The sequence below is a fragment of the Rattus rattus genome, chromosome 1 (genome assembly GCF_011064425.1).
Source record: "Rattus rattus isolate New Zealand chromosome 1, Rrattus_CSIRO_v1, whole genome shotgun sequence".
NCBI classification, from domain to species: domain Eukaryota; kingdom Metazoa; phylum Chordata; class Mammalia; order Rodentia; family Muridae; genus Rattus; species Rattus rattus.
In genome coordinates, this window is record NC_046154.1 from 164,937,300 (window position 1) to 164,954,246 (window position 16,947).

The 16,947-nt window shown below is 42.8% G+C and overlaps 1 protein-coding gene across 1 annotated transcript in view; it reads right to left on the bottom strand.

The window, feature by feature from the left end:
* The window catches only part of Washc4 (WASH complex subunit 4), a 54,294-nt gene that overhangs the window by 27,497 nt on the left and 9,850 nt on the right, over positions 1-16,947 (bottom strand). Inside the window, exons 7-14 of the mRNA XM_032910510.1 lie at positions 15,880-15,962; positions 15,039-15,081; positions 14,532-14,635; positions 13,695-13,815; positions 11,769-11,892; positions 11,547-11,674; positions 10,138-10,298; positions 5,211-5,337 (exon numbers count right to left, since the gene is read on the bottom strand). Of these exons, the coding sequence (XP_032766401.1) occupies positions 5,211-5,337; positions 10,138-10,298; positions 11,547-11,674; positions 11,769-11,892; positions 13,695-13,815; positions 14,532-14,635; positions 15,039-15,081; positions 15,880-15,962 (891 nt within the window). The remainder of the gene's footprint in view (positions 1-5,210; positions 5,338-10,137; positions 10,299-11,546; positions 11,675-11,768; positions 11,893-13,694; positions 13,816-14,531; positions 14,636-15,038; positions 15,082-15,879; positions 15,963-16,947) is intronic.

Consider the following 16,947-nt stretch of genomic DNA (forward strand, 5'->3'; position numbering starts at 1 on the left):
CAGGGAACCAAGGACTAAGGAAAACTGAAAACTGGGGAGTCGCTTCCTTGAACAACGCAGACATGCGAAGGAAGTTCTGAGCACCAAGCTAATAGCATTCTTCCTCTCCACCCAGACCAGCAGCTCTCAATCTGCGGGTCAAATATTTATGCTTTGTAACAGTAGAAAATCAGTTAGGCACTAGCAACAAAATCCTGTTATAGTTGTGGGTCACCGTAACAGGAGGAGCACACAGCTCGGCAGGTGGAGAACCAGGGGCCTAGCCCAATTCCCACAGTCCACCTGTTATCTGTCTCTCGTCAGCTTTCTCTCCATCTCGCCCAAGAACTAGAATACATTCTCTCATCCCCTTCTTTCATGAAGGAGCACGTAAGTATTTTGCTGCTTAAAAGTATTTTCTAACTCTTCTGAACTCCAGGAAGACTAAATAGTAAACAAGATGATGGATAGGGTGTGTGTGGTGTGTGTGTGTGTGTGTGTGTGTGTGTGTGTGTGTGTGCGTGCGTGCACGTGCACGTGGAGGCCACTGGATCTGCTGGAACTGAAGTATGGATGGTTGTGAGCTGCCAGTGCCGGTGGTGAAATCTGAACTCAGACCCTCTGGAAAAGTAATGAGCTCTTTTAACTGCCGGGTCATTTTTTTCAGCCCCTCACATATTTTCACTTAAAGCTCCAAAGGGTTTAAAACCACATACATATCAATATATATTTTTCTTTAGTTTCTTTTTAAATAAAAACAAATTTGATACAATATTTTGATGTTTTCCCCTCCCCTAAATCCCCACAGATCCTCGCTACCTTACTACCTACCCAACTTTATGTTCTCTCCTTTAAATTAAAACAAAACAACAAAAACAACACACACACACACACAAAAGCAAAGTCCAATAAAACAAAAACAGGGGGAGGGGTCAAATACGTATATATATAAAAACATGGAATCTGTCTTATGTTGGCCAACAGCTCCTGGACGGACATGGGCCTGCCCTGAAGTGTGGTTGCCGGCAGGCATCAATAGCAAGTGTCTTCTTGGTTAGGGCTGGGGTTCTGTCTCCACTTTCCCACCTCACTGCTGAAAGCCCCTCTGGCTGGAAACTGTGCTGGTCTTACGTGTGATGCCACAGTCCCCACTAACTCTCCTAGTCTAGTATCCTCTTTATCCATCCATAACACTACCTTCTATTTTTCCCTTCCTTGGGAGAGCCTCCTCCCCCCCTGGTACCTGGCCTCTTGGTTATTCAGACTGCAGAACACATTCCAGAATTTTAAAAGCCAGCATCCAAGTAAATGTAAGAAAAAATATACAGCACTCATCTTCTAAGGGTCTGGGTTACCTCACTCAGAATGTTCTTTTCTACTAGCTCCATCCATGAACTTATCTACAAATTTCATAATTTCATTTTAACAGCTGAGCAATATTCCATTGTATAAATGTACAACATTTCCACTATCCGTTCTTCTGCTGAGGGACATCTACGGTGTTTCCAAGTTCTGGCTGTCAGGAACAGAGCGGCAATGAACATGGATGAGAGGGCATCTCTGTAGTAGGATGCAGAGTCCTTATCCCAAGAGCAGTGTAGCTGGATCTCTGGGTTGGTTGACTCCAGCTTCCTGAGGAAGCACGCTGGTTTCCAGAGGGGCTGTAAAGTTTGCACTCCCATCTGCAGTGAATGAATGTTCTCCTTTCCCTGCATGCTCAACAGCACGAGCTGGCATTTGTTTTATTATCTTGGCCATTCTGAGTGGGATAAGAGGAAAGAAATCTCAAAGTAGCTGCCGTTTCTATTTCCCTGATGGTGAAGGATGTTTCTCAGCCATCTGTGCCTGCTTAGGTCTTTACTCCATTTACCTGGGTTATTGTTTTCTTAATGCTCAGTTTTCTTAGTCTTTATGGATTTTAGATATTAACCTTCTATCAGATTTGCAATCGGTAAAGATGTTTTCCAATTCTTTTTTTTTTTCCGGGGCTGAGGACCAATACCAGGGCCTTGCGCTTGCTAGGCAAGCGCTCTACCACTGAGCTAAATCCCCAACCCTGACATTTTCCAATTCTTTAGGCTGTCACTCTGCCAAAATGACAAGTGCCCTTTGCAGTCCCAGAACTTCTCAGTTTCATGGGGTCCCATTTATTAATTACTGGTCTTTGGGCTTATGCTACCACTGTCCTGCTGAGAAAATCCTTCCTGTGCCAATGAGTTCAAGACTATCTTACTTCCTTTCCTGTCAGATTCAGGAAGCTGCCCTTATGTTGAGACCCTTGGTTTATAGCTGGGTTTTGTGCAGGATGACAGAAATGGATCTATTTTGTTTTTCTAAAAGACTTCTACATTGTTTGACTAGCACCAACTATGAGCTAAAGGTACTGTCTTTTCTCCAGTGTCCATTTCTGACTTTTTGTTCAAATGAGGTGTCCACAGGAAAGGTATGTGTGTGGGTCGTCTTCAATTGACTCCACTGATAATGTGTATGTCTTTAGGCCAATACCATGCGCCGTTTTTATTATCATAGCTTTACACAGTACAACTTGACAACTGGGATGATCATACATCTGGCAGTTCTTTTATTATTTAGGATTGTTTTAACCGTTTTTTGTCTGTCCATATGCAGTTGAAGATTGTTTTGTTCAATTTCTACTTAGAACTGTGTTGATATTTTGATGGGAATTATATTGAATCTAAAGATTGCTTTTGGTAAAATGGCCATTTTCATACTATTAATCCAAAAGGATGGTGGTCTTTCCATCTTGTGGTGTCTTCAATTTCTTTTCTTCACTCCCAAAGTTTTTATTGTATAAGTCTTTCACTTGTTGAGTTAGAGTTATCCCAAGATACACATATTTTTGAAGCTATTATAAAGCACAGTGTTTCCTGACTTTCACTGTCTGCCATTTGTATGTAGAAAGCCTGCTGACTTCTGTGGACTGACTTTATATCCTACTACTCTGCACGTTAAGTCTGTCTTATGAGTCTCTGAATTTCCTCAGTTGTAATCCTCCCTTCATGTCTACTTGTATTAATTTGGATCTTCTCTTTGTGTCTTCTGGTTAATTTGGTTACTGCCAGCTAGCCTGTTTCCTAACCACAGGATTGACTATTTCTGACTAGCAGAGTGTACACACAGTGGCAATTTTCCTTTCAACAGCTGTGTTGAAGAGATGTGCTTGACTTAGAGAATGAAGGAATGTAATGAAGGAAGTGTCCTTCCTGAGAAGGTGGCACAAGACTAAGGTGGCACAAGACTAAGGCTTGTGGCATACTCTAGTTCTCCCTGGTCAGCTAGAGAATTATCACATTAGACTACACTTTTGTGCACATGGGAAAGCTAAAAGCAGAACAAGAAACAGCAAGCGTCAAAGGTGGGCAAGAAAAAGAAGCTTTGGTGGTAGCCTTCAAGTGTGTAACTCCTCGTGCCATTAACAACCTGTTCATCTTCACTGTTAAGGACAGAATACATAATATAGATGACTTTTCCTATTATGAACCATTAGAAAAGCTAGGTAACACTCCTCAAAACTCTCGAGAAGGCATCAAAGAGCTCACAAGAAAATGAGGAAACAAGTGGTTAAGACCTAGGGGAGACCTAGAGCAGAGAGACTGAAACTGCTTCTCCACAGCCTCTGCCTCAGAGGCTTCTGTCAGAAACACAGGCAACAAGGGCAGAAACCAGCTCACAGCCCTGTGAGAAGACAAAGATGGCCACTAAGGAAACAGCTCAATGGGCGACATGTTCACTATGCAAGTACAGTGACTCAAGTTCAGATCGCTAGACCCATTTAAAAAGCGAGGCACAGAGGTGCTTATCTATTAACCAACCCAGCCCAGACAGACAGGCACCTCCAAAGGGACTTGCTAGTCAGCGGCTCCAGCTGAAGCAGTGCGCTCCAGGTTCAGTGAAAGACTATCTCAAAAAGTAAGGTGAAGAATGACTGAGTCACACATCTACGACATGCTCCACAGAGCCACAGAATCAAGAGCATCCACCCCAATACACTCACTCTCTCTTACTCACAAATGAAGTAAAACCAGATTGAGGAAAAACATACACTGTTTACAGAAGACACACATTCCATGCAAGAAGATACAAAGGCTGCATGTGAGGTTCAGTAAAGACACACTGTGTAGACATTAGCTAAAACAAACACTGTGCAACTGTGTCAATATCAGACACCAATGCTCTCCAACAGAAAGCATCTCAGAGACCAACAGCACAGCTACTTCCTGGGAGCAGCTGGTGTACGAAGCAGACACCAAGCCTTTCTGCTCAGGATCGCTCCAGCTCCCAGTTCCCAAGCAGAACTGCAATAACTCTAAACACTCTGTACTTAACACCACACTACAGAAATCAAAACCTGATAGAACTATAAAGATGTTATTTGTAGATAAGCCCACAAAACGGTGGGACACTCTCACTGAACTCTAAGTTATTAGAGACTATAGACCAAACAATTAGTAAAATCCTGCCATGTCTAAACGCTACACTAACAAAGGCACACTATCCTCTTTAACCAGGGGATATTTGCCAAAGCTGCACAAGCCAGGTCCCTGCCAGTTTCAAATAGTAAATTACCTTATCTGAGGTAGGGACTGGCAAGGTGGCTCAGTAGGCAAGGGTTCTTGTTGCCAAGCCTATCAACCTGAGTTCAATCCCTGGGACCCAAGTGGTAGAGAAGAGAACCGACCTCACAAGCTGGTCCTCTGATTTTCACACTGGTACCATGGCCCCCTTGAGTGCAAGCACTCACATGTACATGCATACCTGCACGCACGCATGCGCACAAGCACAGTCACACCCACTCACATGCACACACTCTCTCCTCACTAAATACATGTAATGTTTTTTAAAATTAAAGATAAAAGAAATCCTCACATATAAAAGTATCTTTCAAGACAGCCCACAGGAGCACTGGCAAGCAGGTAAGGGCGCTGCGGCCAAGCCTGCTGGCCCAGTGAGCTCCTCAGGACCGCTCCTTTCATAAACCTAAGTGCGCTTGCCCTCAGAGCCAGAGCACTGAGTCCCTGAAGCCCTGGGAATCAGAGTTGGGATGTTTGCAAGAGAAGGGCTCTCCCCCGAGCTGTCTCTGCAGCTCCTCATGCTGTTTATATACAAAACATAGCCTCCTTTTCACAGTTGTGGCCGAGTAACTTCTATAAATTAAATTCACAAATTTGAAATTACACCCAAAAATATTCTAAGTAAGAACACACAGCTACCTGTATGAAAACATTACATCTGTTGGTGAGGTCTTCAGCAAATGTATCCATCCTCTGCTCTTTAGATAACATAGACTCCATCTTCATCATCCATGAGCTCACAAAGACGTAGTAAGACTGCACATCTCTAGCAAAGGAAAACATTGAGGTTCCTTAGAGCACAAACCAAAACATACAGCCATGTCTTATACTGACCAGAGCAAAAATATTCCTTCCAGCAGTGACTGTATGCTTCTGGCCTTCAAACGAAATCCTATGCTCTTCCCTTCTCCTCTTGCTCCCTCACTCTCTTTCCCCTATCCCCACTCACTCCCCTGCTTCTCTCCATATGCTCATGGCTGGCCTCTACTCCTCTCTACACACACACACACACACACACACACACACACACACACACACACACACACACACAACTCTCTCTCTCTCCCCCACCCCGTCTCTCTCTCTTTCTGCCTTTCTCTGTCACTACTACCCCTCAACTCCCCTCCCCATGCCCTAAATAAACTCTTTTTTTTTTTTTTTTTTTTTTTTTTTTTTTTTTTTTGAGCTGGGGCCCGAACCCAGGGCCTTGCGCTTTCTAGGTAAGCGCTCTACCACTAAGCTAAATGCCCAGCCCCATAAACTCTTATTCTATACTAAAAAAAAAAAAGAGAGAGAAAGAGAATCCTATATGCATATATAAGTTACTGAACTATGTACTGAGTACCTATTCAAGCCAGGCATTAATTCTAGCTGAGAATACAACAGATGGAAATCTGGCACCATGAAGCTCAGGTTCTAGGAAGGAGAGCTACAGAATAATGAATCAATAACCAAGGTCGAAACAATCGTTAACTGTCTGCTGATACACCCTGGGGGAGGGGTAGACAGGGACACAGATCGAGCCTCGGGTAGTTGTCTAATTTTAGATAGGATGATCAGAGTAGGCTCACAGTGTGGATGATTCTGAGCCAGGATTTGGTCAGATTAGTTAGATGTGCAAACATGTAAGAAGAGAGTTTAAGGAGAGTGAGCAACAAGAGCAAAAGCCTTAAGGCTTTGGAACTACACCCAATTTGTTCAGTAATAACAAAACCCAGGATGGCAGAGCACAAAGAGGAGAGGGAGGGACAGAAGAGCAGATCAGAGGTAGAGGGAAGGTGGGAGAGTGGGGAAGGAAGTATGGAAAGCAAGCACTTCAACTCAAGGGCCTAAGGGAAGCCACTGAAGATGAATGGTTTTAAGATGAATCACTATCCCTTTGGCTGGTGCGTTAAAATAAGCCATAGTTGGGGTTGGGGATTTAGCTCAGTGGTAGAGCGCTTGCCCAGCAAGCGCAAGGCCCTGGGTTGGTCCCCAGCTCCGAAAAAAAAAAAAAAAAAAAAAAAAAAAAAATAAGCCATAGTAAGGCTAGCATCTATAAAGCAACTATAATAATGCAGGAGAAAGAAGACAGTACCCTCAATGTGAGTAAGAACACGGGAGCAGAGGCTGGCAAGCAGCTCAGCAGTTAAGAGCAAGTCCTACTCTTACAAAGAACCCAAGTTCCGTTCTCAGCACCCACATGGCAGCTCACAAGTTACAACTCCAGCTTCAGGGATCAGTCTGAGGGCACCTACACATATATGGCATACATAGCCAGGCACATATAGGTTTTGTTTTCTAATGGAAAAAAATAATAGTAAAAGTAGCCAGAATCTGAATTTAAAACCTAATTTGAATGTTCATGCTATACCAGTAACTATTCTAAACTTGACACAAATTAGCTCATTGAAACCCCACAGTAACCTTACGCAGTAGTTAGAGAACTCAGGCCCAGGAGGACTTTAAGCAAGGAATAAATACGCTCACCCCTTGCTGTCACTGGGGGTAGGGGGGTGAGTGTGTAAGCATCCTTACCACTATTACCTGCATGGGCTACACTGAGCCCCTACCCAGACAAAACATGACCCATCACGTGCCCGAGTTACACATGCCTCACTCCCTTGCCTCTGTCACACAGTATAGACACACATTAACTACACCTGCTTCCCCACAGCTCAGTACCTCCTCTTTGCCTTTGAAGGTGGACATCCTGCTTTGTCTGACAGGAATGAAGCATCTTATACTTCAGGCCCCTGCATGCTGGCTATGAGCTAATAACTCTCTTGCCTGAAGAACCTTTCAATTCAGTGGGCCCCTACCTCTTTGTTCCTCTGCATCCCACACTGTGTGTCTCTCTCCTCCTTTCCCTCCCCAAAACCTAATGTAGGGACTATGTTCTTCAATCTACAGAAGATGAAACTGCCACACAAAGGAACACACCCTGCCCACATCAGGAGCCAGGGGTAAAACCCAGTCTGGGAAGCTGTCCTTCCCACCACAGACACTCAACCAAAACACATGCTGACAGTGCCTACTCGTCAGAATAAACAGCAGCAGCAAACAAAAGACAGCAAGAGAGGACAGGAGGGAGGGAGGGAGGGCGGGCCAAGGGGGAGGTAAAGAAATGGGAGAGGAGAGGACTCACTGTACAGTGTGGCAGGCAGGTCACACGTAATCCCCAGCACTCAGGAAACTGAGGCAGGAGAAAACAATTCTGACCATAGTAACACATAATAAAAAGTGTTCAATTTGCCTTGGGTCAGACACTGTGGATGACAGAGCTTTTTGTCAGTCCTGCTGCTACTCTTACAGCCAGATGGCAGATCATCACTGTCTTTCAAAGATTGAAAACTGACACTGCTTCGGGTCCCAACTTATTTTGTTGTTGGATTGGGGGTCAGGAGGAATTCAATTATCGATGTGTTAGCTCCATTTTAAAATAGAAATGCAGGAGACACTAAGGGAAAACAACCCTCTGCCCTGGTGAAAAGCAGTGTTGGTGTCTGCATAGGAACCTGAGTCTCCAGAAAAGCTCAGACCTCCTACCCCTAAGGGTAGTTCTCTCCCGGTGTCAAAAGGGATGCACAAAATGCACGAATAGTAAAACGCAGCCGTGCACCAACGATGCCCGGAGGGGTCAGGGGCACTGACAGCAGGAAGCAGAGGGCAGCCCCAGCTCCCTTTCCACTTCCAGCAACAGAACAGCTGTCACCTCGCGGCTTCCTCTCAAGTGGTAGGACCCCCGCCCCCACGTTTTACAACAGCAGAGTGAATATTAGGTTTCTTTGGCACAACTGAAAGGAAACTGGGAAAAAAAAAAAAAAAAAACACCACCATCCTTTCTGATCATGGAGCTCTATACTGACTTTATAGGAAAGCCTAGAGGTGGCTGGGGTAGTGACCTCCTTTAATCCCAGCACTAGGGAAACAGACAGTGGATCTTTTTGAGTTCAATTCTCTGAGGCCAGCCTGGTCTACACGGTGAATTTCAGGACAGCCAGGGCTTTGCAGAGAGACTCTGTCTCTTAAAAATAAACAAACAAGGGGTTGGGGATTTAGCTCAGTGGTAGAGCGCTTGCCTAGCAGACGCAAGGCCCTGGGTTCGGTCCCCAGCTCCGAAAAAAAGAAAAAAAATAAATAAATAAAAAAAGAAACAAACAAGTAATTAAGTAAACGAATCAAAAGGCTTTAGGGTAAAATTCTGTCAGGTAAGGGGTCTTGGAAAAGAAAACGTTCAATCTCCACCTATTAAAACTTCCTTCCTGGGGCTGGGGATTTAGCTCAGTGGTAGAGCGCTTACCTAGGAAGCGCAAGGCCCTGGGTTCGGTCCCCAGCTCCGAAAAAAAAGAACCAAAAAAAAAAGAACCAAAAAAAAAAAAAACAAAACTTCCTTTCTACAGTCTCCTGGGCACACAGACAGGCACACTCTGTCCACATAGCCACAAGGCAGAACACTGGAGTGTGTGCTCACTTCTCTAAGCCTCCCCCTCCTCACCTGAAATCAGGAAACAGCTGAGAGAAGCACAAGACACTTTAATCGTAGGGTGGAGTGCCTGGCTGTGCCACCTGCTGTTAGAACGTCAGGTTTAATCTCTGTATTCCAGGTTTCTCAGGAAATGGTAACACCAGGAGCAGACTGAGCTCCACAGGGTGTTCTCACTCACTCTGTGTCTGATACATGAGACCAGGGAAGGACCTGCAGAGTCCTATGCCGGAACAGTGAACATACTTATGTTCATTTCTTCCCCAGGAACATGGGGCAGGGCCATAATGCAATGTCTTTAGTCCAAAGCCTGCTGCATTTTCAAAGGTTCACACTACTGGCAGCATTGTCCCTTCAAAGTCTAGTGTGGCCTTCTAGATGCAGTCAGAGAAGTCAAATCTGCTTCCTCCTGAATCTGAATGCCTCATACACACTCAGAGACAGCACTGTACTTTCCCTCAGATTTCTCTAATGGTTTCAGCAGAGAAAACACACTCCCCAGTCCTCTAATGTCATCATCCAGCTCATCTCAAGACACTACAGTAGGTGGCCTTCTTTTTTTTTTTTTTTTTTTTTTTTGGTTTTTTTTTTCGGAGCTGGGGACCGAACAGTAGGTGGCCTTCTAAAAAGGGGGCACCTTCTGGGTTCTATCTCTAGCAACACATACACACAACAGACAATCAGACACACACACTACACACACCACTCACAGATACACACAAAATAGTTTTTTTCTTGTTTGTTCGTTTGGGTTTTAAGAAAAAAAGCAAAGTTCTTGAAAAATCAATCTGGGGACTGGAGAGACGCTTGGTGATAGAATTTGCCACGCAAGCCTAAGGACCAGACTCTGGACCCAAGTACCACATGGTAGAGGAGAGGACCAGCTCCTGCAAGCTGTCCTCTTTACACACGCACACCCAGACTACAAGCTGTCCTCTTTACACACGCACACCCACATACACCAAATAAATCAATAAATAAATGTAAAAGACAAACAATACAGAAACTGTACAATATTATGTTAGTATCACTACATCTTGTGACTCAAGTACTTTCAGGATCAAATATCTCTTCTCTTCACAGTTGTTCTATAAAACTTACTTGGTGAGTGACTGAGCTTTCTGCTGTAGGAAGGCATCCCTGTGTATTTTAATGGCTTGAAGACTTTTTCTGTCTAGGAGTTTGGCAGCTGCTGGCATTTTATGAATCAGAAAATTATCAGGAAACCAAATAATATTAGCAGTTAAAGTGACGGCTGGCACCTGCAGGGCAGAGGGAAAGTCATAGAGCGCAGGCCCAATGATGCTGTGCTGAACAATGCTACCAACACACAGGGAAGCAGCTCGGAAAATACAACTATTATTACAAGATGTGTCTTTTTCTCAAGATTATTGTATAAAGAATGAAAGCATTCCCAGTGGGTGGTGAGCACAGCAAATTTATTCTGCCTAAATATTAACAGACAAACAGACACACACACACAACAGATTTCACAATAATTAATAATATTTAAAAGACAAAATGAAATTCAACCCTTCACAACTTTACTGCCAGGGTATATTAATAAAATACTAGGAAAGAAAAACAATCTTAAAGATAGCTAAGGCCTTGTGGCCTGTTATTGATAGTATTAAACACAAACCAAGTTTCAATTCTGAAATTGGGTGTCCTATCATGGAAATAGCAAAGATGAAAAATAACAATTTAATCTTTTCTTCTTTGCCCTCTAAAAATGAGGGCAAAGGGGAGAAGTCAAAGGAAGGAGGAGGCAAGGTCATGGTAATAGTACTGACAGGATGTTAATGTGACAGGGCACGGGTGCCCTCCTGTAATGCCACCACTCAGGAAACTAAGGCAGAGGACGGCTGAGACTGAGGCCAGTGTGCACTACACAGCCAGACCCTGTCTCAGCAATAAAACAAAGTCAATGTGCACGTGCATACACACTAAGAACACGCATGCGCACATCCACACACTAAGGACACCCACCACACCCACACTAAGGACACCCACCACACATGCCTGATATGAAATGCAGTTATTTTTCTTTAACATATTTGCCCATTTCAAGAATGTCTGCACTTTAAAACACTATCGTTGCTTTTATTTTTGCATGTATGTGTGTTGTGTACATGTATGCCTTTTCATGTGTGAGTACATGTGTGCAGTGAAGCTCGTGGTTGACGCTGGGTGTCTTCATTGTTCTCTGACACATGCTAGCTAGCATCAGAAGTCAGACAATCTAATGTGTGCTAAGTATTACTGGAATTAAAGGCGGGCTGCCATGTGCGAGTGACATTACATAAGTTCTGGGAACCTGGATTCCAGGACTCACAATGGATGGCGAGCACTAACCATGACCACCTCCCCAGCCCTATCTTCTTTTTTAACACACATTTCATAAAAAGTAACTTATTCTCTTTTTAATAAACTTTTTATATTAGCACTTTTAAACATCTAGCTTTATTAAAATTTACATCACAAACTGAAAATAAGTTTCAAGTTCTTACCTTCTTACAAATGTCCAATAAAGACTTATAAAACTTTTTATCAACAGTTCGAAAAATCTGAAAGTGCAGTACAAAGAGCCCACAAATTCCAACATACTTGTCTCTCTGGTCAATTTCAGAAGGTTCGCCTGATAAAGGAACAACACGAAAATGGAACACAAAATTGTTGAATCCTTAAGGAAACGTAAACTTGATAAATAGGTCAAACAAAATGTGCATTACCGAGCTTGGCTTCCACGTTGGCAAAAATTGAGCGAATGCTATGTGCGAACTCTTCTGCAAAAGTGCTATTTTTCGACACAGATATTCCTCCGTTGAGAGAATCAAACTGTTGTTCAATACAAGCCTACACAGCAAACATTTGGACAGGAATTCAGACTCTCAGTAACAAGCTATCAAACACTTGGTAAAGTGAAACACTTCTTTCTGTACTCACTTTAACAAGTTTAACTACCAAACCTGGCTCTCTGTCCTTTGACCAAACATGTCATGTACTTACTGAGCGACAGTTATACGGCACTCAGACCCCAAATGAAGAGACACAGCAAAGCTTGGAGCTGAATGGAAGGAATCACTGCTCACACTGGAAAGCAGGGCTTTGTTTTGTTTTTTTTTTGAGAAAGGGTGCATGCAGGCCATTATGTAGACCAGGATGACCTCAAACGCAGACATTTGCCTGCCTCTGCCTCCCAAATGCTGGGACTAACACTGTGTTCCACACTCCCAGCTGAAATCATTTTAAAATTTTATGTTTGAGTGTTTTGCCTACATGTATGAAGTCTCTGCATCGCATGCATGCACTGCCTACAGAGGCCAGAAGAGGATGTCGGATACCTTGAAACTGGGGTTGCAGATGGCTGTGAACCACCATGTAGGTGCTGGGAGTCAAACCCAGGACCTCTGCAAGGCAGCGCTCTTGACTGCTGAGTCAGTCATCTCTCCACATGCAACATCTTGTTTTAAAGAGTGCCACCCTTTAGGAGGATACCTTCGTGCGTGCGTGCGTGCGTGTGTGTGTGCGTGTGTGTGTGTGTCCCTTCTTGGGCAGGGTCTCAGTCTGTAGGCCAAGCTGTCCTCATATTTAAGATAATCCTGTGAGACGTTTCCAAGTGCTAGGAGACAATGGGCATGGTCACAATGCCCAGCCCCTCGAATACTGTATGTGTAGAAATGTCCCAGGAAAAAAGTGCTAAAATAACTACATTGATAATATAAAACCCAAAGTAGCTGTGAAGCAGACGGAGTAGAATGAAATGGATTTCTGGCAGGACACTCCCCAGTCAGTACTGTGAGGGTCTATCTGTGATGGCCTGTGGTGATCTGTAATGGACTGCTTTTGCACTATCAAGACAGCAAGGGACGGGGTTGATTTAGCTCAGTGGTAGAGCACTTGCCTAGGGAAGCTTAAGGCCCTGGGTTCGGTCCCCAGCTCCAAAAAAAAACAAACAAAAACAAAAAAAAAAAAAAAAAAAAAAAAAGACAGCAAGGGACGAGGAATGTTTTTAACTGGTTTCAGTTCATTTTCACTTCGAAGGCACCCTATCTGCTTACATCTAAATCAGCACCACTGATGCAGGAAGAACTAAGCTTTTCTTTAGTTTACTTAGGTTCTGATTTGTTCCTTACACGTTTGGAGCATGCCAAGGAAATGAGTGTTCTACACTAGACGACATCCCCAGCCCTTCAGACATTTTAAAGTCAATCTTAAAAACCTAAAACAATATTTAATGCAAATGATTACACCTCAGACTTTGAAATCCTTCAATTTTTGTCTTTCTTTTCTTTTGAGACAGGATCTCATTGTGTATCTCAAGGTGAGCTAGAACTCACTTTGTGCCAGAGGCTGGCCTTAGTCTTGCAGTCTCCTGTGTGGTGGTATATAAGGGTATATACCACCATGCCTGACTCAATTGTGTATTTTTGCAGTTTAACTTTAAAGCCCTCATTTTAATAACTTTTCAATTTGTTTATTATTAGATATTGAGTTGTGCTTTAATATACTAATAGTGACTTTTTTTTTTTTTAAAGCCAAAGCACTTTCTAAAGAAAAGAAATTCAAAAGTATTCTACAAAAGTGTCCTACTGTAGTTCTGAGCTGCACCAACCTCTAAGAACACATGTGCTGCCACCTGGCACAGCCCCACTTACCTGGAATATCATTCCATCAAGCAACTGCCCTTCCAGCTTCAGCAAGAATTTCTCAAAAGGCTTTAATCTTTCTTCCTGAATCCCAAATTTTGAAGGGTTGTGATGGACAGATTTCAGCAACCTTGAACAAAATTTAAAGAAAGATCTTTCATCTATCTAACAAATTCTTAAAAGTTAAAAATACTCCCCCAAAAAAATTGTATGCATTATTCTTACTTAGCTCTTCACATAGCAAATATGAATGCAGTCCTAATAAAATGGTGATCCTTCTTTTCACCACCTTAAATTCAACTGCCTGTTGCTCTGTATATACCAAACATTTAGTGACTATTTATAAGCTGAATGAAAATGTAAGACTGTTCCACGGTGTTTAATAAAATGTAAAGCACAAATTTTCACTTGAACAGAATCCAGAGAAAAGAACAAATCATAACCATGCTGCGACACTTTGAGAACAAAAACCTATCTACAAATGGGGCTGACTGTGTTCATGAAAACACTGTCCAAGACAGGGCGAGAGAAATAAATACTTCAGTGCTTACAGAGGAAACCTGAGGCTGGTTCCCAGCACCCACAACAGCCTATGATCTGGTTCCAGGGGATCCAACCCCTCTTCTGGCCTCGCTAGGTACCCATGCCCATGTGCTGACACACATGAAGACAGATACAAACACACACACATACACACAAATAAAAGTAAATACTGGACATGAATTCCTTTCCAGTATAGATCTCTGGGTCTTTAAAGAGTCGGAATAATGAGTATTTTAATTTTTACCAAAACCAGCACATCATCTGCACAAAGTAAAATTGTTAAAAACATTTTGGTTGGCATACCTTTTGTACATAGTCCAGTGGTCTTTCAGAGTGACGTGATTGTCAATAATTTCATCCAGGGTAAGTAAAACTGTTAGCAGTTCTCCCAAGTGCTCATACATAGTCTGTCAAAAAACCTTTAATGATTATCATTTAGTCACTAGTTAGAAGTCTCATGTGAACTTTAAAGTAAAACACACTGGGTTAAATATTAAACAAGTGAAAGGAGGCATCAGTTGGTTTATTAAGATACAGCTCTGACCCTCAAATGGCACTACCAGCACTACCAGCCTATATCATATATATTTTGCCTAATATTTCCTCCTTAGTTGTGACACTATAGACCTGTTTATTGACAACAGAAAATCTGCAGTGGAACACTACTGGGACAAAGTCTGAGTGCCAGATCACAGCAAGTGATGGCTCATCACCCACACAGACAGCAGGGGTTGGGGGGGGGGGCGGCTAGTATTAGTGTATGTCCTAATCAGTCAAATCCCTATGTAAAATAGAAAAATTAACTTTTACCTGAAAATGAACTCCAGTTGTCTCTATAATTTTGGGTCCTGTCCTATAATAAAATAACACCCAAGTTTTGTTTTGTTTTGTTTTTTAAAAAAAAAAAAAATTTTTGGTCACAGTTCAATCTAAACTCAAGAAATAAATACAGAAGCATAACCTCTTAGAAGGCACAAGGAAGGCACAAGCAGGACAGAGTAGACCACCCACCCTGTGCTCTACTCATGGGTTGAAGATCTGACAACTGGCCAATGAGTAACCTTACTTTTTTAAACCTAAACAATGTGCCCTGGCATAAAAGTAGAGGGAAGAAAATTAATGAAGTATTGGACTATCCCAATTATCAACTACCATCTTTTACTATCAAAACTGGCACTGGGGAAAGCCCCTTAAGAACATGTCAGACTGGTTCTTCAGTTCTTACTCTTACTGAGAAGCAAGGCATCACACTCCCAGGGCTATACCACACCAATGAGCCACTAGAGTTCCGCTTTACGTCCTATTCATGAAAAGGTCCATAACTTCAAAAACAGACCACTCTAGCGTACACAGGGGGACAAAAAAACACTGTGCATGATTAATTCTGCATCAGCTTTTTCTATGACGAAACTGCTTTAAAACTTTTTTGCCAACCTTCTCATTCAGACAAAATCAGGTTCATAAACTTGGTGAAAACTGAATCTCTCTCATCTCTAAATACACGCATTAGAGAAGGAACACAAACCTCCAGCAGCGTCTAAACGCCCTAACATATACACTGAGGAAATCGATAATAAGTTATTTCTAATAATCATGGTCCGCACAGTCCTGGCCCTGCTTTACGGAACAGTCTCCTCCCACAGGGCATTACTTGTTGCTGATGTACAGGGCGGCCAGCTGATGGATGACACTCATCACCACCTCGTAGCACCTCGTCACGAAGCAGGACAGTTCCTGAAATGACAAGGCCAGTACATTACATTCCATCACACGGCGGCTTGCTCAGTATCCAAATATTTGGACCAGATGCTGTAAGACAACCAAAGTTCTAATTACCCAGCAACCAGAGCTCAGAATCCCTCAAGCAATCAACACTTCTCTCCCCTCCTGCTTCATTCCTCCCTCTGCTACCCCTGATTTCACCATTTCTGAGTCTAATGTTTCAGTCACTCATGCAGCTCCTAAATGGCAGGGCCGGTCATCCCTTTCCTGTAAGTGAATTAAGATCCAAAGAGTGAAAATGGCTGCCAGCCTACAAGTGTAGCAGAGACAGAAAGCAATCTCCACACGTCACTCGGAATCACTTTCCTTGTCATCTTGTCTTTTGTTTTCTTAAAACAGGATCTCTGTATAGCCATGGCTTTCCTGGAACTCACCCTGTAGACCAGGCTAGCCTCAAACTCATTCCCCCTGCCTCTGCCTTCCTTGTACTTAGCCACCACCACTTGGTTCATTTGTTATCTTTAATTACGTATACATAGCTTGGCACACACCAAGTGCATATCACCCCAAGAATGTTGATCAATAATCATTAATTCAGATCTACCATACTTAGACTTTCCGAAAATGTTTTTTAAAGTTCTCAACTTTTAACCTTACAGAACAAATTTCCATCTAAAATACTTAAAACCTTATTAAACCTGCATCTATTATAAACTACAAGCTCTGAAAATTAATTTTCATTTCTTTTTATGTGTTGCTCTCCACCAACAAGAGCAATTTCTAACACACACACACACACACACTTTATAAAATACATTAGATGATCTCTGGATAGTAAACTTTTACCCCGCTGTTAAGGAGACCTAAACACAATTTAAAGTCTTTGAACTTAAAGAGTTTTTTCCCACAGGTTTTTTGCTACATAGCCCAAACTAGTCTTGAACTTGTGATCCTGACTCAGGTTTTAATCTGGGAGGACTGCAATGCGGGCATCTTG